This window comes from Tiliqua scincoides, chromosome 1 (genome assembly GCF_035046505.1).
Source record: "Tiliqua scincoides isolate rTilSci1 chromosome 1, rTilSci1.hap2, whole genome shotgun sequence".
In the NCBI taxonomy this organism is placed as follows: Eukaryota; Metazoa; Chordata; class Lepidosauria; order Squamata; family Scincidae; genus Tiliqua; species Tiliqua scincoides.
In genome coordinates this window covers 284,242,802-284,270,404 of record NC_089821.1, presented here as the reverse complement: position 1 = coordinate 284,270,404, position 27,603 = coordinate 284,242,802, and the positions used below count along the sequence as shown (strand labels likewise).

The window sequence follows — 27,603 nt, the reverse complement described above, 5'->3', positions numbered from 1 at the left end:
AGATATAGGCTGATGGGTTCTGAGCTGTCTGTGACAGATCAGGAGAAAGATCTTGGGGTGGTGGTGGACAGGTCGATGAAAGTGTCGACCCAATGTGCGGCGGCAGTGAAGAAGGCCAATTCTATGCTTGGGATCATTAGGAAGGGTATTGAGAACAAAACGGTTAGTATTATAATGCCGTTGTACAAATCGATGGTAAGGCCACACCTGGAGTATTGTGTCCAGTTCTGGTCGCCGCATCTCAAAAAAGACATAGTGGAAATGGAAAAGGTGCAAAAGAGAGCGACTAAGATGATTACGGGGCTGGGGCACCTTCCTTATGAGGAAAGGCTACGGCGTTTGGGCCTCTTCAGCCTAGAAAAGAGACGCTTGAGGGGGGACATGATTGAGACATACAAAATTATGCAGGGGATGGACAGAGTGGATAGGGAGATGCTCTTTACACTCTCACATAATACCAGAACCAGGGGACATCCACTAAAATTGAGTGTTGGGCAGGTTAGGACAGACAAAAGAAAATATTTCTTTACTCAGCGCGTGGTCGGTCTGTGGAACTCCTTGCCACAGGATGTGGTGCTGGCGTCTAGCCTAGACGCCTTTAAAAGGGGATTGGACGAGTTTCTGGAGGAAAAATCCATTATGGGGTACAAGCCATGATGTGTATGCACAACCTCCTGATTTTAGGAATGGGTTAAGTCAGAATGCCAGATGTAGGGGAGAGCACCAGGATGAGGTCTCTTGTTATCTGGTGTGCTCCCTGGGGCATTTGGTGGGCCGCTGTGAGATACAGGAAGCTGGACTAGATGGGCCTATGGCCTGATCCAGTGGGGCTGTTCTTATGTTCTTATGTTCTTATGTTAAAGGCTAACTGCACATCAACATCAGCAGCTGACTAAGATGTAGGCTTAATGGAGGATCTATTGTTTGGGCGTAAGATGAAAAGGGTCTGACCACTGACATATCTAACGTCAGGCCAGTGAACGTTGCAAGTGCCTGCAAGGATACCCAAGAACAAGTGGTCACAATCACACCTTCTGTTAGGTTTAGCTGAAGTGTCTTTGCAACAAATAGCTTGCTTGTGCAACAAACTATTTCACACCCATTCAGCCAAACCAAACCTAAAGTTAAGGTCACTTGAGGTGTCGTTTGAAGAAATGTTTCAAAGTCAAGACCACTTGTGCAATCAGTCATGGCAAGTGAGAGGCAGGCAGGAGGGCGAGAATGAGGAATGGAATTAATGGGATTACTACTGCAGGAAGGGAATAATCAGGCCACAGAAACTTGAAGGATTCCTGTTTCCAGCTGCTCCTACTGATGGATCTGCAAAGGCATGACTGATGAGAGGGAGCTGTCTGAAAGTGTGGCTAACATTCTTTTGACCAGAGCTACCAGTAAAAAAAAAATACATACTTATAATAGCAGTGTTCATTCTCTGGTTGCAAGCAGCCCTAGGAGCTAGCGATCAATACTGCAGGAGGTGAAAAAAACCCTGTAGATATTTATAAACTGTAAAAGCTGAAAATGCCCGGCTAGTGTAAGTGGCTGAGAATACCACGCTAAAGAGGCCAGCATAAGTTCTGCATATCAGCCTTACTGCTGTAGATACACTTCTTGGAGAACAGGTTCCCTCGGATAAAATCGTGGGGGAAGAAGTGCCAGTCACCAGCACTAATCACTTATATGACCATTCACAGCTTAGCAACACAAAACTCTTGAAATTTTCAATAGCAGACAATTTCTAAAAATGGAAGTCAATACAGTAGAACCAACATGCTTCTGACACTCAGAGCCACTCCTGAGTAACTCAAGGGAAAACATGCCAACCAAAATGCACACTGCTCCATGTATGAGTTGTTACTCCTCTTTTACATACTTTACATTGGATAAAGATATCAAATTACTGCAAAGTAAGACCTCTTGGAACTGATGTGGAATTTGTTTCTCTCCATTAAAAAAAAAAATTAATTAGCCCAAGGGACCATACTAGATCCAAGCAGCAGTTCTAATAGGTAACACGGTTCACGGGCTGTCAAAGGACCAAAACAGCCCAAAGCAAAACAGCAACAAATGAAAGGTTTGTTTAGGGAACACTGAATAAAACATAAAATCTGGCATGTAAGAAAATAAATAGAAACCCCGCATGCTTAGCTAACTGTGATGCAGCTGGAGATGGAAAATGCTATGTCAGGGCAAAGTACCTGAAACAGTGCCAAAAAATGTGACCACTCCACTGTGGATAGGTTGTTTTCCTCAGCAAAGCCAGCCTCTCTCACAGCTACGTGGCAAGCTGGATTGAAACAGGTATCATCCAAGTTGCTGCTGGTAAGAAGCATTCTGCACAGATACCTGCAATACCCCCAATACCTGCAGAACCAGTACCACAGATCCATTCATTCACAGTTCCCTGCGCCCATTACCCTTGCTTATGTAGTTTATGAAGTTGCTCGAGGAATCATGTGTCTTGCTTTATTCCAGGCAGTATAAGCAGAAAACTTTATAGCAAGGATAAGCAGGCAGGCAGCTATAGGGGACAACTCAGCAAACAGAAAGCAGGAAATTTCCCATTAACATTGGCTGAGTCGTCCCCTCTAACTGCAGGCTGCCTGCCTGCTTGTCCTTGCTATATATACATTTCTGTGTATAGTGTCTGGGTAACGCATGATACATGATCCTTCACATGACTATAAACAAAGGTAATGGACATGGCGGGGCATGGAGATAGAGTTCCCCTGCATCCACAGTTTCCTGTATTCATGGAGGGGCCAGGAACATATCCCCCACGCATAGGGGAGAATGCCTGTACTAATATCAATAATAATACAGACTAAACATAATACTTTATTGTTTCTGAATGGCATTTTAACAAGGCAGTCTGGAAATTGTCCAAAAGAAATATCATGATATTTCTGGCATTTACCAGCAAAACAGCCAGGTATCTTTACATTTTGATCATCTCCAACCTGTACTAGTAAAGAATGACTATTTCAGTATGTTAGGTGCCCAAAGAAAGAGTCATAATAATTGTTTTTGAAAATGGCCAGTTTTTAGAATAATTGTTTTTGAAAATGGCCAAAAGACTCGCTCAGGTTGCAATCCTATAAAGACTTATCTGAGGAGTGAACAAAAACTTATGGCTATGCTGTCAGTGACCCAATTTATTCTCATTGTCATTATTTATTGGTAAATATTGACATTTAGCACAATGGGCTGGGAAATATCAGAAACAGTGAAGAAATTCATTGCTTTCTGACTTTATAAACATCCATTATTTCTCTCATGTTATTTCAGATAGACTACTAAATACTTTTATTGGCATTTGTTTGTTGAAACAATCATTGCAATCCAATATTTTCCTACACGAACTCTGGCTGGAAAGGACTGATCGTTCCTTCCCATGCAGGAAGGCTGCAGCAGTCAGAGTGCTCATTGCTTTCTCTGTCTCACTTGGTAGCTGAGAAAGGCGGACAAGTCACTTGTTCTAATGAGAAAATTCCTCATCAGTATGCATAACTATCATGACACCCTGAGCTAGAAATGTAAAAGAACTGGGTACAGAGGTTCACCCATTTGTCATCTTCAGTTCAGACAGAATCACATATATTTTCATCAGCCTAAGTAAAGAATTCCTTAAGTAGGTACAGAAAGCAGACTGACTCCCATTGGCACTGCCCAACACTGTGTCACAAGCTGGAACAGCTTCACATGCTCAAAACTTTCAGTGGATCAATGACTACTTCCAATATTTTTCTGCACTGAATTACTACTACTAAAATAGTTGAATAATGATTCAAAATTCCTTTGGTCTTGTCGCCAGCTGACATATACCTGTAATCAATATCCCACAAGGCAGCTGCATGAACCCCCTTGCTTGTTGTGTGGCAGGGCCTCTTCCACTGTTTATGTCAGACATCATTGCAAACTTATGGTTCAGCTGAGCTCTGAGCTGTGCGGCCATGTAGCTCCATAGCTTAGGGGAACAATGCCTGTAAAGCTCAGGTGCCTCCACTTCTAACCTAACTATGAACATCAGAGCCCAGGGGAGACACAGCTAGTCTGAAATCTGACCCATGACTGAAGCCTGGTGTACATTCAATCTGAATCACCACAAGGTTTCCACCATCATCACTCTAGCTGTCTGCCAAGCTGCTTCGCTGCCCTTTCTTCCTTGGAAAACCAGGAAGTAGATTTGGCTCCATGGGAAGCCAGCATTCAGGAGTGATCATTTTGATTGGCCCTTGTCATTTCCCCATTCCAGAGGTCAACCAGAGTCTCAATAGAATCACTGGCTGAAGAGGCAGAAAAATCCCCCAAAGCCATCAGGAATTCACATGGATACATAAGCCTCCGAAGGCAGACCTTCCTAATACCCCCTCTCCCACAGAGACCCAAGGCTGTGGCAAGCCTAAACCCTAGCAGGCTAGCCATCTATCCATGACAATGGAATGATATTGATCACTCCCAGTATCAGATCACCAGTATCTGCCCTATGGGGAGAAAAACAACTAAGTCCAGAACAAACCCTTCCATGAATTTGAGTCATTATTATCTGCAGCAGGCCCACATTTTGCATGGTGATCATGAATTCCTAAGCCACACCATTTCCAGGAGCCTCAGCATGCACACTGAAGTTCCACAGGACCAAGATCCTAGGAGACTCCAGTATTATCTTCAAGACAACCCCAGTAAGCTCAGAGAGGGAGACTGGTGGACAGCAGAATGCGCAGTACACCAACAGAATTCCTATCTTTCTTGCTCCCCAAGCTTCAGATACAGGTTCTCAAAACTCGATGACTTCTAGGCAGAGCATCTAGTTAGAGGGATGGAGTCATGACAGACTCCCTCAAGTCCCAATTCAGAGGAATAAGAAGTGAAAGCTGGACCTGCCTCCTGCTGGGACAGACAACACCAAATAATTCACAATGTTCCCCACTCTTCTAGAGAACTGTCTCTTTTACTCTCAATTGTTTTTTAGCAGAGCTAGTGGAATTACTGTTAAAGGGAAAATGGTTGGAGAGCACAAAGATGCCTGGTGTTACCTTAAGCTGGCCCTCCCTCCTCTGTCCTTTTCTTTCTTTGCCCTACAAATGTGCCAGCGACTCTGCTTCGGCTGGACAAGGGTCTAGTTCTGGTGAATATAACCTGGGGGTCAGCTTCCAAAGGACCTGGAAAATGGAGAAAGTTACTTTGTTTGGGGCAACTCCTCTGCTTCTCTGTACTAAAGCCCTCTAGTTGGCTTACTGCCCAACCCAGGCATGGCAACAAAAGCCCCATAAGAAACCAAACACCACTGCCACATGTAGTAGAACAGCGTTATAACGTACTCATCAGTATGATAGAAAGACATAAGACATTTTGGAGGTACTTTACACTGGTTCTTGAGTTTTCTGGGGTGACAAAAGCAGCTGCAAAACTAATATGTATTCAGTACATGTAAACATGAAGGAGTAAATGTTATTCATTATTTTGACTGATCCTTGGTCTAAAATTCAGAAAAAAAAAAACTCTACCCAAAACTTCAGAAGTCAAGCCCAAGATGTTGCAACTTCTTCCTAAGAAAGCAAGCAGAGACTACTGCTTTTCTGCAGAAATGACTTCTTGACTAGCTTTTCTTTCCAGGACTTCTAGAATTTGCTTTTAACACACTGTAGAAAATGTACCCATTTCAGATTATCTTGTACTCTACATGCTAGGACTGATGATGTTGGCTTTATTGCCATTTTGATTTTTGTTTCATAATGGATACAGTATCTGTAGCTATCTCCTTGAAGCCTTTCTGGTATAGTAGCCATCTTGCTTTTTGGAATTAGATTCCCCCCACTAATATCTATATCCTATTAAATTCACTGGGACCATGGCTGCAAGGTTATCTTGTCAGGGACAGGCACAGTTAGAATGCAAGTTTGCAATAGATGGAAAAATTTTTAATGCCCTTGTTTTCTCACCTGTGGAGTTTGCGAGTGGCTCACAGGATGCAGCACTGTTAAGGCCTTTCTGGAATCCATTTAGATGCCCTTCTGTGGAGGCCGCCCTGACAGACACAACATTGAATCAGAAGATAGCACTGAACATGGAAAGTCCATACAGGTTCAGCCTTGTTATATATGGATTTTTTATACACAGATTTGACTCAACATGAATGGCGACTGCAAATGAGAAGGAATGTGCTGATCCCTGGAGAAGGGGAAAAATGCATCCCTTTAAAATCACAGCTTAAACAAACCGCTTTTCTTACTGTTGTAGAGAGAGACAGTCATGCAACCCAGAGAGAGAGGGCAGCAGACTGCCAATCCATCAGTCATTCTCTCTTCAGGCAGCTTCAGCCCAAGACCCCTCCCTTCCCCCTGAGCACTTGAAAGAAAGATATTTTGCATTGGTAAAAGAAGGGGTCCTAATGAAGTCTTTCTAAGCACCTTGAGAGAGACCAATTGTTGGATTGTCGTCTTAATGACTCTATCTTAACATCACAAAGGTCAGCAAGGCTGTTTTTAAACCACCTGAGTAAAGAAACTTTGTTTGTTAAATTGATTTGCTATAGCGATATCCATGTGAGTTCTGGGAAATACACCACTGAAGTGCAGAGCCATTCTAGGATTGACAGGTTGAAGCACCAGATGTATTTCCAGACAATTTGTTTCCACCTAATAATTGTGCAGCAGTTTTACTTGTGTGAGCAATTCAGATAGTCAAAGTCAGAGATATGGCATTTTGCAGTGTAATGTCATTAAGGCCCAGCCATGTTTTGTGGCAAAATGGCCAGATACTTCCAGAACCCTAGAAGCAGATCATGAAGACTACAGATTTCCAATTTCCATATATCCCCAGCATCTAATATTCAGAGGCATACTCAAACATATTTAACTATCAAAGCTAGCAGCCCATGATAGATATACCTTCTTTGAAAGTGTCCAACCCAATCATCCATTGTGTTATTGCTATTCCTTTAGAGTGCTGAAATTCTGGGCTATTGTTCCATGTCCCTGTGTGAGAAATTACTTTCTGTCTCCATGTTACATCTTGTGTACATTCAGGTGAAGACGTCATCAAAGTATTATCCTTTGTTTTCCCCAAATTAGTAAACCTGTCAGGCATTCAGGTGTTTTCAGTTGCAATACAGTCAAGGATAGGTGCTTGAATTTTTTTCTGATGAATTTGCATGGGAACATTTGCATGGTTCTATTTCCCACAGAAAACCATTCCTCAGTAAAGCCACACATTTCTATTGTTAAAGGGCATGCTGAATTCCACAATAATTGCTGTCAAATTCTAGGCAAATTCTAGCTATGGTGTTTTCAGACTCCCCCTGTAAAAAATCGGTACCCATATTGTAGAAGCAGCAAACGTCCTAGCTAGAAATGTCTTGGAGATGACTCTACTAGTTATACAGGACTGCTAATTTTTTTCAGTGCTACAATAATCAGAACTGAACCTCAATTTCTGTTGTATAACTATGTGATGTTCATAGAAGCACAGGCCTTAAAGAGAAAGAAAAGTCAGCATGTTAAAACTAGGTGTTTTCAAGTGTTAATTCTTACCATTTTGTATCTTATAGATGCAAATAAAAAGGCAGTGCTCAAGTGGAATTTGAATGCAAAAACCAGCTCAGTAAAGTTTTTTTTTCCCAGCAAACTGGAACTGAATAAAAAAAACTGAAAAATTCAATTTAAAAAATATTTTTTTCAAGTTAAAAAGTCATCATTGAATTGATTTTATAATTATTGCAAACCAAAGGAATTTGATATTGTTTTCCATAAAAAGTATCTAAAGTGGTTCCAAATCAGTTTAAAGTCTCTGGACTGATTACTAAACCACTTTGTAAAGTTAATGTGTGAACCAGAACGGAACCAAAATTTTAATGTTCAACTTCCTGAAAAAAAACAAAAGTGATCAGGCTTATGCAACCTTAGGATTCAAATGAGCAATTATGAGTCCAATTTATCTTTTAAGTAAGGCGCCAGACCCACCAGTTATTCCGTGGGAGAAGGTATCTGTGCGTTGCATCCATCAGTGTCAACTCCAATCCTGAGGGACTCTTCATAGCAAAAGCCATGCTAGTCCCTCCTCAGCTGCAGTCAGTTATTCCTTAGCAGAATTTCTGTGTCTGCATAAATCCCAGCAACATTTGCCAGAGGAAGTTTCCCTTTGAGGATTTGCCCTTCTGAGGATTCCTGCTAGTGACAGAAGGATTTGTGTGCTTTTGTTTACTGTGCCAGTGTGCACATAGGGCTGACCTGCTCATGTGGTAGTAAGCCTCTGGCCACTCCTTGGGACTTGCTTCCAAGCAAGCAGGTACAGGATCATGCCTCAAAGCAGGCATGTAGAGTCAGTCACCCAAACAGCATAGGATTGTGTTATGTGCAGCGCAATCCTAACTACATATTAGGCTGCCGCAAATCCCATATGCCAGCCTCAGAGGGTTGCAAACATGCCATAAAGCACGTTTGCGCCTCCTCACAAGCAAGCTGTGCCAAGGGGGCTGAATTCAGCCTCCATGGCAGCTTGCAGGGCAAGCCTTGCATCAGCCCAGCTGGACCAATGCAAGGCTCTGTGGTGGGTAGGGAGGAGGTGGGGAGGTGGCGGGAAGGAGGCGTTCCAGGGCGGGGGAGGGTGGGCAGTGGGCATCCCCGAGTGTGGGCAGGTGTGGATTGGGGGCAGGGCTGGGACCCGGTAGCTATGCTGGATCCCAACCCCCGTTCCTGGGGAGCTCGAAGTGGCTTCAAGTTGCTCAGATCTCTTCGGACTTGTGCCACCTCAGGAGGTGGCGCAAGTCCAAGGAGACCCATAGGGGCCAGGGTGGCTTACCTCTGGCTGAGCCACTTTGGGCACCAATTCTGCACTGGATACAGCACAAGCTTTGCCTGTTACAGAGCAAGATAGAATTGTGCCCTAAATGTATCCCCATGTAGAGGTGCCTCTGACTGCGTGGGAAAAAATGGTGCCCTCCGTGGCCTCTCTCTGCCTGGGTTGCCATCCTATACACACTTTCCTGGGGGTAAGCAGGAATAACCATTGCCCCAATATGGTACTGGTTCCTGACACACTGAAAAAAAAAATGCTGGTCCACCACATCACATAGTTTAAGAAGCACTGCTCTAGAGAACCATCCCCCAAGCTGGAATAACAACTTTACACTACAACTACAACAGGAGTATCAAGTAGTGAAATTTGGTAATGCCCCATAATATTGTTGGAAAAGATACACAGTCTAGCCAATTTCCTCACAGATCTGCCTCTTGTCAGGTTTGACAGTCTGATCTCTCTGGGGAAGGGTGCTCTCTGAGGACTTTTTTGGTGATCCTCTCTGACAGCATCTAACCCAGGACTTGAGAAATGAGAAGAGGTGACAAACTGGGACTAGAAAAGAAGGGACAGCAGCATCAACAGAGTTTATGGCTGGATTGGGCATGAGCATATTGGCTGCCCAGCGTGTTCCTTGGTAAATGGAGATAATGTACTGGTGATTATACCCTAGCAGAGAGGACATCTGCAAAGTACCCCTTCTCCTAGCAGAGTTAAAGCTAATGTGACCCACTGAAAGTTGGGGATAAAAGGGTCACTTTTTATAACTCCAAGCTGTTTCAACCTCCCATATATCATGAATTGTAGTCAAGTCTGACAAGAGATGGGGGACTGAGTAAAAACCTATCTCCAGCTCCTGTCACAGAAGGATGGAGTTCTGTGTAAATTTCTTGGACGTTAGTGTCATGTGGCTCTAACATGTAGAAGACTAATTTACAAGTTATTTTTCAATAAGAATTACATTTGCGATCACTCTAATCTAAATCCATAGTCACCATGCCTTTCTACTCTACACAGTTATAGGAATCTCCTTAAAGTGTTTCACAAATTAGGAAGCAGAGCAAAAAGAAATATAGCAAGACACAAGTCTATTTTGTCTGGCTTTCTGAGTATGGAAAGTATGCTTGTGAATGAAGGAATGGGGAAGAGTCCTAACTAGAGAAGTTTCTCAAGCTACTCAAATAGTTCTTGAATTAATAGCATTCATCTTAGGATATTCATCATGTCTGCAGCAAATGTTTTCTCTCTCTAGTAAGTGATCTTCCCTCCTGAAGATCAAACATGCTCTACATGAAACAAAAACAATGAGACAATTCTGAAAGACAATACTGATTCTAGGTTTTCTTCATAGCTTTTTTTCAAGAACAAATTCTTCAGAAATCTTTGATAAAGGATTCAGTGACTGTGTTGTGTTAAGATCAGCTATGATGAAAAGATGACATGGTGGAAAGAAAGGGAATGTGAAAGTGGTTTAGAGAAATTAAGAAAAAAAAATCCAGGAGTAATTACTAATATTAGGAGTAAATTACTAATATTAAAATCCAGGAGTAAATTACTAGTATTAGGAGTAATTACTAATATTAGGAGTAAATTACTAATACTAGGAGTAAGTTACTAATATAAGAATTCAACAAAATGAAGTTTGCCCCCAAGAATATAGAATACTGTACAGAAATTGTGTGGGTCAACCCATTCCCACCCCCTCATTTTATAAACTTCAAGGCAAGAGATTCCGCAACTTCCTTAGGCAGTTTGATCTGTTTCTGAATGCATGTCCTTTTGCTCATTTCAGAGCTTGTAGTGAAACTTGCATAGTAGTAGTTTAGCATCTTCTCCAGGGAAGAAAGTTACTGCAAGGAAGAAGAAAACCTGAAGTTCAAGTCTCAGTAGAGCTGGATCCTTTCCCATTAAGGTGGACTTCATATTTAGAACAAAGCACCCAAGAAACTGTTTTCATCTCAACTGTTTGAGTCTGAGGAAACCTGTCCTGTAAATTGAATGCTTGTTTTTTCTCCTCTGACGCTACTCAAAAGACAGACTGGTGTGAGAGGTATGGATGTGGTCAGCTCTCAGTACTTCAGAGTAACAGAGAACTCCAATTTCCATGTTACTAACAGTAAGGTTACCACAAACGATAAGAATAGGCTTGGAAGTTGGAACCTTATGTTGGAGTCTGAACAGCAACTTAGAAAGTATTTCCGGAATGGCTCCTTGCAGCCTTCAATAACTGGACTATGTTCTGAAATTGTGAAGGAATCTTTTGCTTTTTTCCCTCTTCTGTGCATTTTTGATGCAGAGCTTTTTCCGGTTTTCCCACACTCCTGCCTGTCACAGAGCAGAAACCACAAGAACGCAGTAAAATCAAGTCTGTCCAAGGAGCTGCAATTCCATCTCCCAAGGATAAACATTCTCTCTGCCAATAAATGAGTAAAGCACACCGGCATCTTCAAATACACATCTTGCTGCTTGGCAAAAGAACTTACCCCAAAGACTAGTCACCTGAGCTAACATGCACTAACCCCCAGACCTGGGGAATCAGAGTAAAAAAATTATCAGAACAGATCCACCACAACTGGGACTACCATAGATACTTCATGAACTAGCCAACATCTTGATTCCTTCTTAAAATGGGTCCAGATGATGAAATTAAAGGTATACAATTGGTACCCCATCTTGCCTCAAAGACACTTAGTGAGTCACAGAAGAATGGGTCAGTCTTCTAATGGACTAGCCCAGTGGTTCTCAAGCTTTCCTGCCCCATGAACCACCTTCTGTGCAGAGCTTGCTAACACAGAACTACTGGCAATGCTATGATCATGCTCATGCCAAAACTTCCAGGTTGCCAAGCCTCTGCGTTTTTTTTAAATGCAAAAATTCTACTGCTGACTGGTAGTCTTTGGCACCTTCCAGGCCTTGTTATGTTCTCGCCAACAAGCGTGTTTTCATCAGTGACAACTCAACGAGGCCCAGAGCGGGTCCAAGACAGTTGCATATGTGAAACAGTAAAAGCTCGTTCACCCCAGAAGTTTAGTTGGAATGCTGGGCGGCGTTATGTGACCCACCTAAAAGCAGATCATGACCCACAGTTTGAGAAATGCAGGGCTAGCCTATAATCTGTTTTTAAGACTTAGGGACTTAGGGACCAGAAATTAAGGGACAACAGTGCTGCACCACTGTTCCAACCTGCTGTTTCACACCTCCACTGGGATCTGCAACCTGGAGCTATTAATTAAGGTGATTCAACATAACTGCACCAGTAATAATTATCAGAATGAAACAAATTTACACACCCTATTATTTAACAGTGAACTGGTTGTGACAATTAAAAACCAGTATTTATTAATATTAAAGTAACAAGGACTGAGTAAGAAGCCTCAACAGAAATAGTAGCAGTTTGCGTGGAAGTAAGTGTCCATCTAGCCCTTTCTTCTCCCCTCTACTTTGTCTAAGATTTTGACAAATACTTTGTCAAAGTATTTAGTGTTGGAGTTGGTGCAACTGCTGTCCAGAGGGGACAGGATGCTGTCCAGAAGGGGTCAAGCTATGACCCAGTGACTCGGACCTTTCTACCTGTTCTCTCTGTAATTCTTGTGGGGCCCTAACACTTTATCCTTCCCTTCTCCACTGAGCACTTCCTCTTGTCCTTTGACCACCAACCTGTTAAGATGGCACACACCAGAGCACACCAGGGATCAGCCCAGGCCATCTTGAGCACAAGGCATGCAGGGCGAGGCAGCTCCAGGGCCTTGCTATCTAAGTGTTAGCTGAACCTCTGATCCTAATCAGATGCTGTAAATATACACTCAATGGAACTGTAAGTAAATAACTTCTTTTTGCAACTTTAACAAGCCATTGCCTCTGTCTTTTTTATTGATTAGCAGTCAGTCAGATGGGGGAGGTTCCCTGGGGTAATACCCAAAGGGGGGTCCGCTGCTTAAGCTACTCTGCTTCCCCCCTCAAAGAGGAAACTACTTTTAATTTCCTCCACATTTAGTAGGCCTCCTCAATATACTTGCACCAATATATACTAAATAATGCTTTTTCAAGTCTTCTGTGTTCTTCTACTTGCCCTCTTTCTGCCTTTGTCATTGAACTGCAATTCTGCACCTGTGCGCCACCAAGAAGCACCACAGAAATAATTATTATAAGCTCCCCTTATCTGCAAGACAAAAACAGGCAGTAAAAACCTGGGAAGAACCACATCGAGAACACAAAAATGGAACAGAACTAGGCAGAATTCTAATGCAGTTTCAGAAGTCCAAAGATGGATGACACAATTCAGCAGGAGGCTCCTACAAGAGGAGAGACTGAGAAGATTGATACTATTTAGTCTAGAGAAGAAACAAGCACAAGGAGGCATGATGAAGATTAACAAAACAACAAATCCTCAAGGGAAGGTAAGAGACTCCAACAATGACTTTCATAAAAACCACAAAGACACCCGATTCACAAGTAATATAGGAGGTTTCCCATATCACTCTTTAATTATCACGATTTAATGAGATCAAATGCTTAGCAGGATGCTATTTCTATATTTAAAAGATCAGCAGTTAAACCCTGTTGATAAACATTATTGTTGGAGGTCTTAAAGCTGAGGCTGGATAGCCATCTAGCAAGAGAGTTGCTGTGGATTGCCTGCACTGGTAGGATGGTTGGACTTCATGATCTTGTAGATTCCTTCCAATTCTATGATTCTGTGAACAGTTATATTTCAGGCAAATGGAGTACAGTCTGCAAAAGCTTATGCTGAAATCAGGTGAATCAGCCCTTAAAAGTACTACCAGAATCTCTGTTGCTTTTGCTGCTACACCTGTGGAAGTTATATTTATGTTGATGGATACAGAAATTATAAACACAGCCTGTCATACTCCTGGAAATAAACCGTATCGCCACTATGTGGAATTAAGATGACACCAAGCTTCTCACCATATACTCTTTTCTCCCAGATTTCTGTCTGCAGCATTAAATATCAGCTATGGTAGAATAGTATTTCCAATCAGTCCTCATCCTGCATGTTTTCTAATTGAGATTAATCATACCTCATTACGTACAAAGGTACAAGCTTCTTTGTCCCAGTTACACACACATGATGTGGCTTCCCAATGTGTAGTCAGGGCAAAAAAGCCTGTTCTGTCAGGAACTGTGATGTGCAACAAAGTGCTAATAGACAGGTTAGACAACATTGCGGTGTAATGTACCGCGCTCATGACCTTGAGAACAAGTCATAGATGCTTGCAGTCAGTGTTCTCTGCCTATGTTTTATAACGTTACTTCTAAGGAATACAGACTTACTTAGAAATCCTCTGGGATGCCACCTTCCTGATCACTGCCTGTCTATGGCTGGTTGGAGGCTTTGGGACCAAGTGTGAAGACGCGCTCTGGGATGACATCACTTTGTGCAGGTTGGGTGTCTTCTGGCTGCTAGAAATGGCACTTGATGTTCTGCGGGTACTTGACGACAGGGGCACAGGGCTGATGCTGGATGGTGGAAGGTTGGCAAACAGAGCCTGGCAAAAAAAAAAAAAAAAGGAAATAGGGAATTTATTTATTTGTCCTATTACTAGTTGGGACAGTTTGTGGGATTAGAAGCTGTTATAAACCATCTTCTTTTTCCCCCCCAACACGTGTGCAGCCCAACTTAACTCCATCTTGGTTTCTGGCTAGCATTTCTGACAGCCAAGCAGGACTTTGGTGTGCAAGAGGGCAATGTCATGCTGAACTCTCAGCACAGGTTATGTTAATTAAGGGTCATTAAGAGGAAGGAAGGCTGTGGTTCTGAGGGGCATCTGGATGTCTCTTTTTCCCCAGGATCTTGCAGATTTGGGTGCTCCATCTTTATAGATCTTTGTACAAGCACAAATCCTACTGCATAGTAAATTAAGCTTCAAATTGCCCAGCAGCCATGTCACCTGGACAATCTTTTCATACTCCTATGCCACCAAGCCTCTCCCATCAACAACCAGAACATGGATGCAGTGCACACCATGCCATGCCTTTTGTCCCTCAGGAACTTCTCTGATCAGGATGCAAACAAGCCTTTGCGTTCTCCTGGCCCAACCCCATCAAGTCCAGGAAACTATACTGCAAACTATACCCAAAGAGAAGCTCCAAACTATGGTGTTCACCCAGAAAACCTTTTGTTTCATTTGTGCAACTCCTATAACAGCCCTGCTCTGGAAGCAGAATTTTGTTACTTCCCCATCCCTTGGAGGTATCCACACTGAGCATTTTTGTCACTTCTAAGCACTCTGGAAGTGTCCATGCTACAGTTTGAGGCTTCTTTCTCCATAGAAGCCTCCTCCATCATGGGTTCTCTCCCTGGTAGAGATGTCCATACTCAGCGTGTTTTTTTTTTTCATCTTGCCAGCTGCCAATGTATCCATTCTGCAGTGTATTTTGGTGGTCTCTTCCCTAGGGAGAGCTCCCCCTTCCATTGGTGGTGATTTCTTCCCTGCTGACAGCCTCCACATTTTTGCTTGGCAATGCTGTCTTGTGGTCAGGAAGCCTCTATTATTTCTCCTCTGGAACCATGCAGCCCTGCCCTTGCAGACTTTGTACTCAAAACCTGTCCACCAGAATAGGATTGGTAATCTCTTCCCCCTCCCTTTTGATCCTCTTAATAGATCCTTCTTTCTCCCTCCCCCACAAGTATTTCTTTCATTTGCAACCATTTAAAACTCTGTAATGATCTCTTAAGCAAAGTAACTGAAAGTAAACATGACTTTTACTTGTTTCTATATTTCTTTAATAAACTCTATCTTCTTTCACTCTTATGGTTACTTGTAGCCTAATTTTGAGGCACTAAATTTTGAGATTGTTTGTACTGCTCACCCATGTCAACGATCCCAAAACTGTCAGACACTGCTAAATGAGACCTTTTGCTCTAGAAATATTACTAATTCCCCCAATCTGGTTCAATTTCAGTCTTTGTGTGTGTGCTTGTGACACATGCAGGAACACATGTGCTTGTGAATGAGCAGAGTTGGCAACAAAGCCCATCCAACCTCCAGACATTTTCTGCTTTTGAAGTTTACTACAAAACTGTTTAACTTTTCACACTCCCCATGCTGCAATTCACTACTATGCTATGAAGAAGTGCTGAAAGTGCTTTCCCCCTTTCCCTTTCTAAAATCTTAAGAATCCTGATGTTTACAAGATTCTTGCTGAGCATTACCCCTGCATCTTCCTTAATGACATGCAGACAAGGAGCTCTATCACCCAGTGGGAAGAGTCAACAAAGCAACTTCTAACAGAGGTTGACTGTCAGAGGTTGAAGAAAGGTCAGGGCTGTTTTTCTTGGGGCAGCAGACATCCAAAAGGCTTTTGTTCTTGTGTTGTGCTGTAATCCTAGCTGCTCTACATTCTAGCCAGAAAACTGAGACAGGGGCTGACACTGACCCAGTGCTTCTGGATTCATCTTGAAAGAAAATTATCCCCTGTGAACCCCCTTAGTGTATGGTGGGAAGCCAGAAGAAGCTACTGTGCAAACAAGATAGCAGCAAGGAGAGTTTGACCACACAGAGATAGAACTGGGAAAATATTTCTAACACACACACACACACACACACACACACACAGGGAGGGAGGGAGGGAGGCATCCATCTGTGATGGATCAGGTGCAATCCAGAAAAGAACACAAGAAAAAGCATAAAGCAGCCAGAGAGCTACAACTATCAGTCTGCTGAGATATAAAAGACCAGAAATCTATAATGGATTCTGAGCTGGAAAGTCTTAAGGAGCACAAACGTGTATATTACTTTACAATTTTAGAACTGAAAAAGTTTCACTTGATGCCTAATGCTACCATATTTCCTTCTCTAAAAACAAACACAAAAAGTCAGACCTTCTGCTGATATTTTGGCATTACATGATGAGCAAACAATAGTTCGGTTTAACACAACGACAGTAAATATATTTTAACAGTCCACAAAGTTGTTGAATGAAACAATCTTGAATAAGCCAAATCTTCTTCAGCATGAATTGTGTCATGTTTAATGTGAATCTTTCCAGGAAGGATTAAGTTGCTATAGGAATGAACTGGTATTGTTTTAATTTAGATTATTTCCCAAGTGAGGTATCTTGGGAACTGTTTTAGGCTGAACTAGCCAGATACACACCACGCATAGAGACTACAGAGAGGGAATAGGATCTCATGTGCACATGAGATCCCACCCAGCAGCCAGATGGAACAGGTTATAAATGTTGTTGGCAACCTTCAGTCTCGAAAGACTATGGTATCGCGCTCTGAAAGGTGGTTCTGGAACAGCGTCTAGTGTGGTTGAAAAGGCCAATTCGGGAGTGACAATCCCTTCCACACTGGGAGCAAGTGCAGTCTGTCCCTGGTCTGCCTCCCTGGCTATGGGCCTTCCTTCTTTGCCTCTTAGCCTCAGACTGTTGGCCAAGTGTCTCTTCAAACTGGGAAAGGCCATGCTGCACAGCCTGCCTCCAAGCAGGCCGCTCAGACGCCAGGGTTTCCCACTTGTTGAGGTCCACTCCTAAGGCCTTCAGATCCCTCTTGCAGATGTCCTTGTATCGCAGCTGTGGTCTACCTGTAGGGCGCTTTCGGTTTTCACCCTAAACCCCACGCACCCCGTGAGGTTAACGGACCGTGGCGAGGCAACACCTTACTGGCTGGGGACTGCCCAGCTTAAGGCGGGCGGTAGCTGCCCAATGAGATGCAATGATCTCTCCCACCGTCGGAAGCAGCCCCTGGCGTCACGCTCTACGCCAATCAAGCGAAGACTTATAACCGGTAACTGCTGCTTCCCGTGTTGTGCCGACGCTGTATGGTGAAGTTGGAGTGTCCTCTCCAGTGTGCGAAGCCTGGGTAAAGAAGGTATGGAGGATAGGCTGTTACCCATGCAGCAAATCCCCCCTCTCCACGTCGCTGGAATGGTCCAATGGAAAGGCAGAAGCCAATACAGTTGGTTACAGCGGTGTCGCAGAAGTTGCCAGAGCGTGACTGTGTACAGCCACGAACTGCCTCAGGGACTCAGGTTATAAATACCAATAATTTAATACAATAGTTACTGAATTAATGTATTAGTTATCTTAACATGGTACTATAACCATGTAAATTAAGTAATAGCAATATTTTCTATTAATTTTATCTTCTCAGGTATACAACCCCATTCAAGTAAGATTCAAGGTACTTTCAACCAGAGTTATGACATTTAAGCTTCTTGCAACCATTATAAAAGTTTACAGGCCCAGACCAAGAGGAAATTGCACCTGAAGTCCTGTGGAAATTCTATTTCTCTCTATTTCTGTCCAGAATTTGGAGCTAGGATATGAAACCATAAGGATGCAGGCCAAATTAGGGCCTTTCAAAATTCTAATGGATCTTTTGCAACTATGAATGTGGACCAATGCTTTCAATCAAGTCCTTTTTTATCTCTGAATATCATCAACTGAGTGTGGAGTTTAGAGCAGACAGGGAGGGTTTCTTGTAGAAATTGAAGGCAGCGCATTAACATGGGAGAAGGTCCCCTCTGGCTTCCGCTTTGGTAATTATTTGTGCAGACAATCTGCCAACTGGTGCTGATGAGCAGAGAGAGACAGAGAGAAAACTATCAAGAAAAGGAGCATGTTACTGTACAAGCACATACAGTTGAATGTATGTACATGGAGGGGTGCATGCAGATTTGTGAGTGTACATGCACACCAGTGTTCTGAGGTATGACCAAATCGCTAAATTACATTGGCAGTATGGCCCACAACCAATAAAAGACATATTCCAATACTCCTAGCCTAGAATAAGCATTCCCCCTTCCTATACAGCTCAATACGTGCCACCAGTGGTCTCCCTGCCAAGTTCCTCATCTAGAATAGTGGCACTACAGAAAAGCAGTTTTTGCATGCATTCTACACAATGGTGGTGCTGTTACCTGCGCACACACTGCCCCTGGATAACAAACAAACTCAAACCACAGGTTACATGGAAGGGGGAAAAAGAACAGCTCATAGTGCAGGCACCTTTCAACATAATGAAATACTAGGGATATTCACAGAAAAGCAATTGCATCTGGACAGTAGAGAAGAGCTCAATGCTTCACCAGGGCATTTCCCTCATCATCTGAGCAGGAACACTGTCCTCTGTGTATTCTGAAGTCAAAAGCTTGCCTGGTTTTGCCTCTCCTTCTGCTGAAAAGTGTTGAGTACAAATGTGTACCTAGTATGTAGGCTCCAAAGTCAGCAACAAAGAGGGTTTGCTTGGCTGGGAGGGTGTAAGGGAATGCAACTGCAGCTGAGTACAAGGTGTTATGTGAAAATCCCCTTCTGCCTTTTAGTTGTGATTGTTTCTCTATATCTCGTTATGTTACTATGGACTAAAATATCATGCAGGCTAAACTGTTCTCCCAGCACACAGGCCACATTTCCAGAACTCTGGTCAAGCCACAAGCTCGTGGTTACACCCCCCCCCCCAGTCACACATTATGGGAGAAAGTCTGGTGTCTTAAATCACTGTTTAAGTGTCTCCTACATTACTGTATTCATTGTATTGTTTTAACCCAATCACTGTTTAAGTACTGTATGCAAACTTGAACTGCCTTCTTGTGTTACTGATTCATTGTAATGTTTAAGTTCCCCCATCTAGGAAGCCAGCCATAGACCCCATTGAATTTTGCTGATAACTGACATCTTGATTCTCTTTCAATATTTTACATACTCCAAGCACCCCACTGTGTGGTAGTAATCAAGCTACCATCCAGCTCAGCACTGTTTCCGAACCCCTTTTAAGTGAGGGCTTCCTCTCACATGCTCTCTCTCTCTCTCCAAGGACCAACACATCTGTGCTGTGTCAGAGGGTCCTCTCCACAGGGCTCTCCCCCCCTCCAACTGGCTCTACAGGAAAGGTAACTATCTTGCGACTGGAACTCTTTCCCTTCTCCCCCCCCTTCTCTTCCCATCTTCAGTTAGCAGCTGGGGTTGGCAGAGCAGGGACCCCAAAAAGCCTTCCCTACAATCCCCCTTCCTTTTTCTGTTTTCCTCGGATGCACCAAATACTCTTTACACGCAACCACCATGAAAGCTAGGTACACTGAATTCAAGTATGAGGACCAAGAAACACACACTTATCATTTCTCCATGTGCATTATGTTTACCTTTGTGCTTTTGTAATAAAACTACAATCTTTTATTGAAAGTTATCTTTCTCTCAGTCTCCTCCTTAAGCAAAAGGGAATTTCTCTGCATTACGCCGTCTTGTTATCCAGCCTACGATCCTAATGTTCCAATAAGGGCAGTATAATAATTCCCCTAAACAAAACAGCCCTTTTGGTAACAAAGGGAGAATAAAAAGGGAAGTGACAAGATTATCCACAGAGCTTGATGATGTAGTGGTTTGAGAGTTGAACTTAGACCTGGAAGATCCAGGTTCAAATCCCCTTCCTAGGTGACTTTGTGCCAGTCATTCTCAGCCTCACCCACCTCACAGCATTGTTGTGATGACAAAAGGAGGGGAGGAACTATGTACACCACCCTGAGCTCCTTGGAGAAAGGGCAGTATAAAAATGTTATTATAAATACATGTGCAGGGAGGACTTAAGTAGCATGCTATTACCACCACTGTTTCTATGGAAGTGTCTGGAGCACAGAGTCACATAGGCAGGGAGGGTTAAGATTTTTGTGGATCTCTTGTCAAGAGAATATTGTGTCACTCTGGGAGAAAGTGGGCATCACAGAGTAATCCTAAAGCTAGCTCTCCTGTGTGGTGTGCAGTTGGCAGAGCCTTTTTACAACTTAGGTTGGTTTGCCAGCTGTGCTTTCTCATGAGCAATGACAACTTGGCTACATACATGTTTAGGCAATTGCCAGATTGATCTACTGTAGTATGTCCTACATATCAGAATAAGGGGCCTAGGTCATCAGCAGCCAGGAGCATACAGAATAAAATTGCCTCTCCCATATGAATTCCTTAATCTCTAAAGTATTATTATTAAGGACTTTGCTTTGCTACCTAGTGGTGACAAAGAGAAAGATGCGCCACAGCCTGAGCCTGTTGGGAACAGCAGTGCATGGGCATGATAGCAACCAGAAGCTGTCCAAGCAGGATGAAAACTGCGGGCTGTTCAGCAGCTGCATACACAGGATACACAGTATGACATCTGTGTATCCTGTGTCTGTATGACACAGGATACACAGTATGACAGGATACACAGTAGGCCCTGATGGCATCCACCCAAGAGTTATTAAGGAATTGAAGAATGAAGTTGCAGATCTCTTGACTAAGGTATGCAACTTGTCCCTCAAAACGGCCACGGTGCCAGAAGATTGGAGGATAGCAAATGACACGCCTATCTTTAAAAAGGGAAAGAGGGGGGACCCGGGAAACTATAGGTCGGTCAGCCTAACATCCATACCGGGTAAGATGGTGGAATGCCTCATCAAAGATAGGATCTCAAAACACATAGATGAACAGGCCTTGCTGAGGGAGAGTCAGCATGGCTTCTGTAAGGGTAAGTCTTGCCTCACGAATCTTATAGAATTCTTTGAAAAGGTCAACAGGCATGTGGATGTGGGAGAACCCGTGGACATTATATATCTGGACTTTCAGAAGGCGTTTGACACGGTCCCTCACCAAAGGCTACTGAAAAAACTCCACAGTCAGGGAATTAGAGGACAGGTCTAAGGAGGGGGGAGGAGCCAGCCAGGAGTATAAAGCTAGGCGGGCCATCGCGTGAGGCTCTCTGCAGACGCGTGTGGCCTCTGGGAACCAAGTGCCTCTGGGAACTAAGTGCCAGGTAAGGCACAAGAGTTTAGCATCTGGGCGAGTTCGGCAGCAGGGCGAGGAGGCCAGGGCCCCATACACTGCCCTTCCTCTTCCCTTGAGAAGAGGGCTGCTATCCAGTGTACGGTTTTTAAAAGGACCCCTAAATAAAACAACAACAACAACAACAACAAAAAAGCTATGCAGTCAGACAGCCAGCAGCAGGGTGGGGGCTATCCAGTGTTCTGCATCGAGTGCCACATGTATGATTATATGCCTCTTGGGCATAAGTCATGGGTGTGTCCTCGGTGCAAGGAGCTCCAGGCTCTCAGGGAACGCGTCCGCTCCCTTGAAGCCTTGGTGGCCGACCTGGAGAAGCGCAGGCAGCCAGAGGAGGACCGTGGGGAGACTTCCGGGGACGATCAGGCTTCGTCCCAACCTCAGGCGTGCAGCTCCTCGGCTGCCTGGGTGGGAAGTCTCGGGACTGGAGGACGTCATCCTGGAGAGGAGGGAAACAATCCCCTAGGGGGGATCCCTTCTCCAGGGGATGGGCCCGTATCCGAGCGCACTCGGGATACTCCTCGGTGGGAGGGGGGTCGGGGGCTTCTTGTAGTGGGGGATTCGATTATTAGAAACATAGAGAGGGGGGTTTGCGACGGATGTGAGGACCGCATGGTGACTTGCCTGCCTGGTGCGAAGGTTGCGGACATCACTTCTCGTCTAGACAGGCTAGTAGACAGTGCTGGGGGAGAGGTAGCGGCTGTGGTGCATGTCGGCACCAACGATGTGGGCAAGTGTAGCTGGGAGGTCCTGGAGGCCAAATTTAGGCTTTTAGGCAGGAAGCTGAAAGCCAGGACCTCAAAGGTAGCGTTCTCTGAAGTGCTACCTGTTCCACGCGCAGGGCCAGCTAGGCAGGCGGAGATCAGGGGTCTCAATGCGTGGATGAGACGGTGGTGTAGGGAGGAGGGGTTTAGATTCGTTAGGCACTGGGGAACGTTTTGGGACAAGCGGGGCCTGTACAAGAGGGACGGGCTCCATTTGAACCAGAATGGAACCAGACTGCTGGCGCATAACATTAAAAAGGTGGCAGAGCAGCTTTTAAACTGATCCCTGGGGGAAGGCCGACAGGAGCCGAGGGGCATCCGGTTCGGGACTCCTCATCCCTATGGGATGAGGATGGGGAGGTTAGAGAACAACAAGACAAAGGCAGGGTAGGAGAAGAAATTGGGAAAGGTAGGGTGATGGGATGTGATAAACGGTTTGGCACAGTGAGAGGATGCGGGGACAAAGGAGCGAATAAGCAGCCCATCCTGGGGCATTCCGTGTATAAATGCTTTTATGCGAATGCCCGAAGTCTACGAGCAAAGGTGGGAGAACTGGAATGTCTGGTGACAAGGGAAAATATTGACATAGTGGGCATAACGGAAACCTGGTGGAATGCGGAGAATCAGTGGGATACCGCAATCCCGGGCTATAAACTCTACAGGAGGGACAGGCAGGGGCGTGTTGGAGGTGGGGTGGCCCTTTATGTTAAGGAAGGGATAGAATCCAGCAAAGAAGAGATTGAAGGTGGGTCCGACTCCACCGTAGAATCTCTGTGGGTTAAATTACCAGGCTTGTGCAGCGATGTAATACTGGGGGTGTGCTATCGTCCTCCAGACCAGAAATCTGATGGGGACCTTGAAATGAGGAAACAGATCAGGGAGGTGACAAGGAAGGACAGGGTTGTAATCATGGGGGACTTCAATTATCCTCATATTGACTGGGTCAATTTGTGTTCTGGTCACGATAAGGAAACCGGATTTCTTGACGTGCTAAATGACTGTGGCTTAGATCAGCTAGTCAAGGAGCCCACCAGAGGACAGGTGACTCTGGATTTAATTTTGTGCGGTACGCAGGACCTGGTTAGAGATGTAAACGTTACTGAGCCATTGGGGAACAGTGATCATGCTGCGATCCGTTTTGACGTGCACGTTGGGGGAAGAATACCAGGCAAATCTCTAACAAAAACCCTTGACTTCCGACGGGCGGACTTCCCTCAAATGAGGAGGCTGGTTAGAAGGAGGTTGAAAGGGAGGGTAAAAAGAGTCCAGTCTCTCCAGAGTGCATGGAGGCTGCTTAAAACAACAGTAATAGAGGCCCAGCAGAGGTGTATACCGCAAAGAAAGAAGGGTTCCACTAAATCCAGGAGAGTGCCCGCATGGCTAACCAGCCAAGTTAGAGAGGCTGTGAAGGGCAAGGAAGCTTCCTTCCGTAAATGGAAGTCTTGCCCTAATGAAGAGAATAAAAAGGAACATAAACTGTGGCAAAAGAAATGTAAGAAGGTGATAGGGGAGGCCAAGCGAGACTATGAGGAACGCATGGCCAGCAACATTAAGGGGAATAATAAAAGCTTCTTCAAATATGTTAGAAGCAGGAAACCCGCCAGAGAAGCGGTTGGCCCTCTGGATGGTGAGGGAGGGAAAGGGGAGATAAAAGGAGACTTAGAGATGGCAGAGAAATTAAATGAGTTCTTTGCATCTGTCTTCACGGCAGAAGACCTCGGGCAGATACCGCTGCCCGAACGGCCCCTCCAAACCGAGGAGTTAAGTCAGATAGAGGTTAAAAGAGAAGATGTTTCAGACCTCATTGATAAATTAAAGATCAATAAGTCACCGGGCCCTGATGGCATACACCCAAGGGTTATTAAGGAATTGAAGAATGAAGTTGCAGATCTCTTGACTAAGGTATGCAACTTGTCCCTCAAAACAGCCACAGTACCAGAAGATTGGAGGATAGCAAATGTCACGCCTATTTTTAAAAAGGGAAAGAGGGGGGACCCGGGAAACTATAGGCCGGTCAGCCTAACATCCATACCGGGTAAGATGGTGGAATGCCTCATCAAAGATAGGATCTCAAAACACATAGACGAACAGGCCTTGCTGAGGGAGAGTCAGCATGGCTTCTGTAAGGGTAAGTCTTGCCTCACAAACCTTATAGAATTCTTTGAAAAGGTCAACAGGCATGTGGATGCGGGAGAACCCGTGGACATTATATATCTGGACTTTCAGAAGGCATTTGACACGGTCCCTCACCAAAGGCTACTGAAAAAACTCCACAGTCAGGGAATTAGAGGACAGGTCCTCTCGTGGATTGAGAACTGGTTGGAGGCCAGGAAGCAGAGAGTGGGTGTCAATGGGCAATTTTCACAATGGAGAGAGGTGAAAAGCGGTGTGCCCCAAGGATCTGTCCTGGGACCGGTGCTTTTCAACCTCTTCATAAATGACCTGGAGACAGGGTTGAGCAGTGAAGTGGCTAAGTTTGCAGACGACACCAAACTTTTTCGAGTGGTAAAGACCAGAAGTGATTGTGAGGAGATCCAGAAGGATCTCTCCAGACTGGCAGAATGGGCAGCAAAATGGCAGATGCGCTTCAATGTCAGTAAGTGTAAAGTCATGCACATTGGGGCAAAAAATCAAAACTTTAGATATAGGCTGATGGGTTCTGAGCTGTCTGTGACAGATCAGGAGAGAGATCTTGGGGTGGTGGTGGACAGGTCGATGAAAGTGTCGACCCAATGTGCGGCGGCAGTGAAGAAGGCCAATTCTATGCTTGGGATCATTAGGAAGGGTATTGAGAACAAAACGGCTAATATTATAATGCCGTTGTACAAATCGATGGTAAGGCCACACCTGGAGTATTGTGTCCAGTTCTGGTCGCCGCATCTCAAAAAAGACATAGTGGAAATGGAAAAGGTGCAAAAGAGAGCGACTAAGATGATTACGGGGCTGGGGCACCTTCCTTATGAGGAAAGGCTACGGCGTTTGGGCCTCTTCAGCCTAGAAAAGAGACGCTTGAGGGGGGACATGATTGAGACATACAAAATTATGCAGGGGATGGACAGAGTGGATAGGGAGATGCTCTTTACACTCTCACATAATACCAGAACCAGGGGACATCCACTAAAATTGAGTGTTGGGCGGGTTAGGACAGACAAAAGAAAATATTTCTTTACTCAGCGCGTGGTCGGTCTGTGGAACTCCTTGCCACAGGATGTGGTGCTGGCGTCTAGCCTAGACGCCTTTAAAAGGGGATTGGACGAGTTTCTGGAGGAAAAATCCATTATGGGGTACAAGCCATGATGTGTATGCGCAACCTCCTGATTTTAGGAATGGGTTAAGTCAGAATGCCAGATGTAGGGGAGAGCACCAGGACGAGGTCTCTTGTTATCTGGTGTGCTCCCTGGGGCATTTGGTGGGCCGCTGTGAGATACAGGAAGCTGGACTAGATGGGCCTATGGCCTGATCCAGTGGGGCTGTTCTTATGTTCTTATGTTAGGTCCTCTCATGGATTGAGAACTGGTTGGAGGCCAGGAAGCAGAGAGTGGGTGTTAATGGGCAATTTTCACAATGGAGAGAGGTGAAAAGCGGTGTGCCCCAAGGATCTGTCCTGGGACCGGTGTTTTTCAACCTCTTCATAAATGACCTGGAGACAGGGGTGAGCAGTGAGGTTGCAAAGTTTGCAGACGACACCAAACTTTTCCGAGTGGTGAAGACCAGAGGTGATTGTGAGGAGCTCCAGAAAGATCTCTCCAGCAAAATGGCAGATGCGCTTCAATGTCAGTAAGTGTAAAGTCACGCACATTGGGGCAAAAAATCAAAACTTTAGATATAGGCTGATGGGTTCTGAGCTGTCTGTGACAGATCAGGAGAGAGATCTTGGGGTGGTGGTGGACAGGTCGATGAAAGTGTCGACCCAATGTGCGGTGGCAGTGAAGAAGGCCAATTCTATGCTTGGGATCATTAGGAAGGGTATTGAGAACAAAACGGCTAATATTATAATGCCGTTGTACAAATCTATTGTACGGCCACACCTGGAGTATTGTGTCCAGTTCTGGTCGCCACATCTCAAAAAAGACATAGTGGGAATGGAAAAGGTGCAAAAGAGAGCGACTAAGATGATTACGGGGCTGGGGCACTTTCCTTATGAGGAAAGGCTACGGTGTTTGGGCCTCTTCAGACTAGAAAAGAGACACCTGAGGGGGGACATGATTGAGACATACAAAATTATGCAGGGGATGGACAGAGTGGATAGGGAGATGCTCTTTACACTCTCACATAATACCAGAACCAGGGGACATCCACTAAAATTGAGTGTTGGGCGGGTTAGGACAGACAAAAGAAAATATTTCTTTACTCAGCGTGTGGTTGGTCTGTGGAACTCCTTGCCACAGGATGTGGTGCTGGCGTCTAGCCTAGACGCCTTTAAAAGGGGATTGGACAAGTTTCTGGAGGAAAAATCCATTACGGGGTATTATAAATAATTATAAATTATAAATATTATAAATAAATAAATACAGGGGTAGATAGGCACTCAGGCAGCTGTAAATGTCAGAAACTGCTAGGAGGATTTTGAGCGATTCCAAATTTTAAAGCCAAGGAATTACACTGGTGACTGGTTGTTGTCATAAGAACAGCCCCACTGGATCAGGCCATAGGCCCATCTAGTTCGGCTTCCTGTATCTCACAACAGCCCACCAAATGCCCCAGGGAGCACACCAGATAACAAGAGACCTCATCCTGGTGCCCTCTCTTGCATCTGGCATTCTGATATAACCCATTTCTAAAATTAGGAGGTTGCGCATACACATCATGGCTTGTACCCCGTAATGGATTTTTCCTCCAGAAACTTGTCCAATGGTTGTGACAACAACCAGTCACCAGTGTAATTCCTTGGCTTTAAAATTTGGAATCTCTCAAAATCCTCCTAGCAGTGGGATCTGCAATATCTGCAAGGATATCTGCAAGAGGGATCTGAGAGCCTTAGGAATGAACCTCAACGGATGGGAAACCTTGGCCTCTGAGCCTTCTGCTTGGAGGCAGGCTGTGCAGCATGGCCTTTCCGAGTTTGAAGAGACACTTGGCCAACAGACTGAGGCAAAGAAGGAAGGCCCATAGCTAGGGAGACAGACCAGGGACACACTACACTTGCTCCCAGTGTGGAAGGGATTGTCACTCCCGAATCGGCCTTTTCAGCCACACAAGATGCTGTGCCAGAACCACCATTCAGAGTGCGATACCATAGTCTTTTGAGACTGAAGGTTGCCAACAACAACATATG

The 27,603-nt window shown here is 44.6% G+C and overlaps 1 protein-coding gene across 4 annotated transcripts in view; it reads right to left on the bottom strand.

Moving 5' to 3' along the window:
- TTLL5 (tubulin tyrosine ligase like 5) overlaps positions 1-27,603 on the bottom strand; it is a 180,265-nt gene that overhangs the window by 7,851 nt on the left and 144,811 nt on the right. For 3 of the 4 annotated variants that reach the window (XM_066627423.1, XM_066627442.1, XM_066627452.1), the window contains 3 exons: positions 14,089-14,303; positions 5,943-6,028; positions 5,037-5,162 (listed from right to left, as the gene is read on the bottom strand). In XM_066627423.1, the coding sequence (XP_066483520.1) occupies positions 5,038-5,162; positions 5,943-6,028; positions 14,089-14,303 (426 nt within the window). In that variant the 3' untranslated portion in view covers position 5,037. The remainder of the gene's footprint in view (positions 1-5,036; positions 5,163-5,942; positions 6,029-14,088; positions 14,304-27,603) is intronic. The other variant, XM_066627432.1, reaches the window with a different exon arrangement.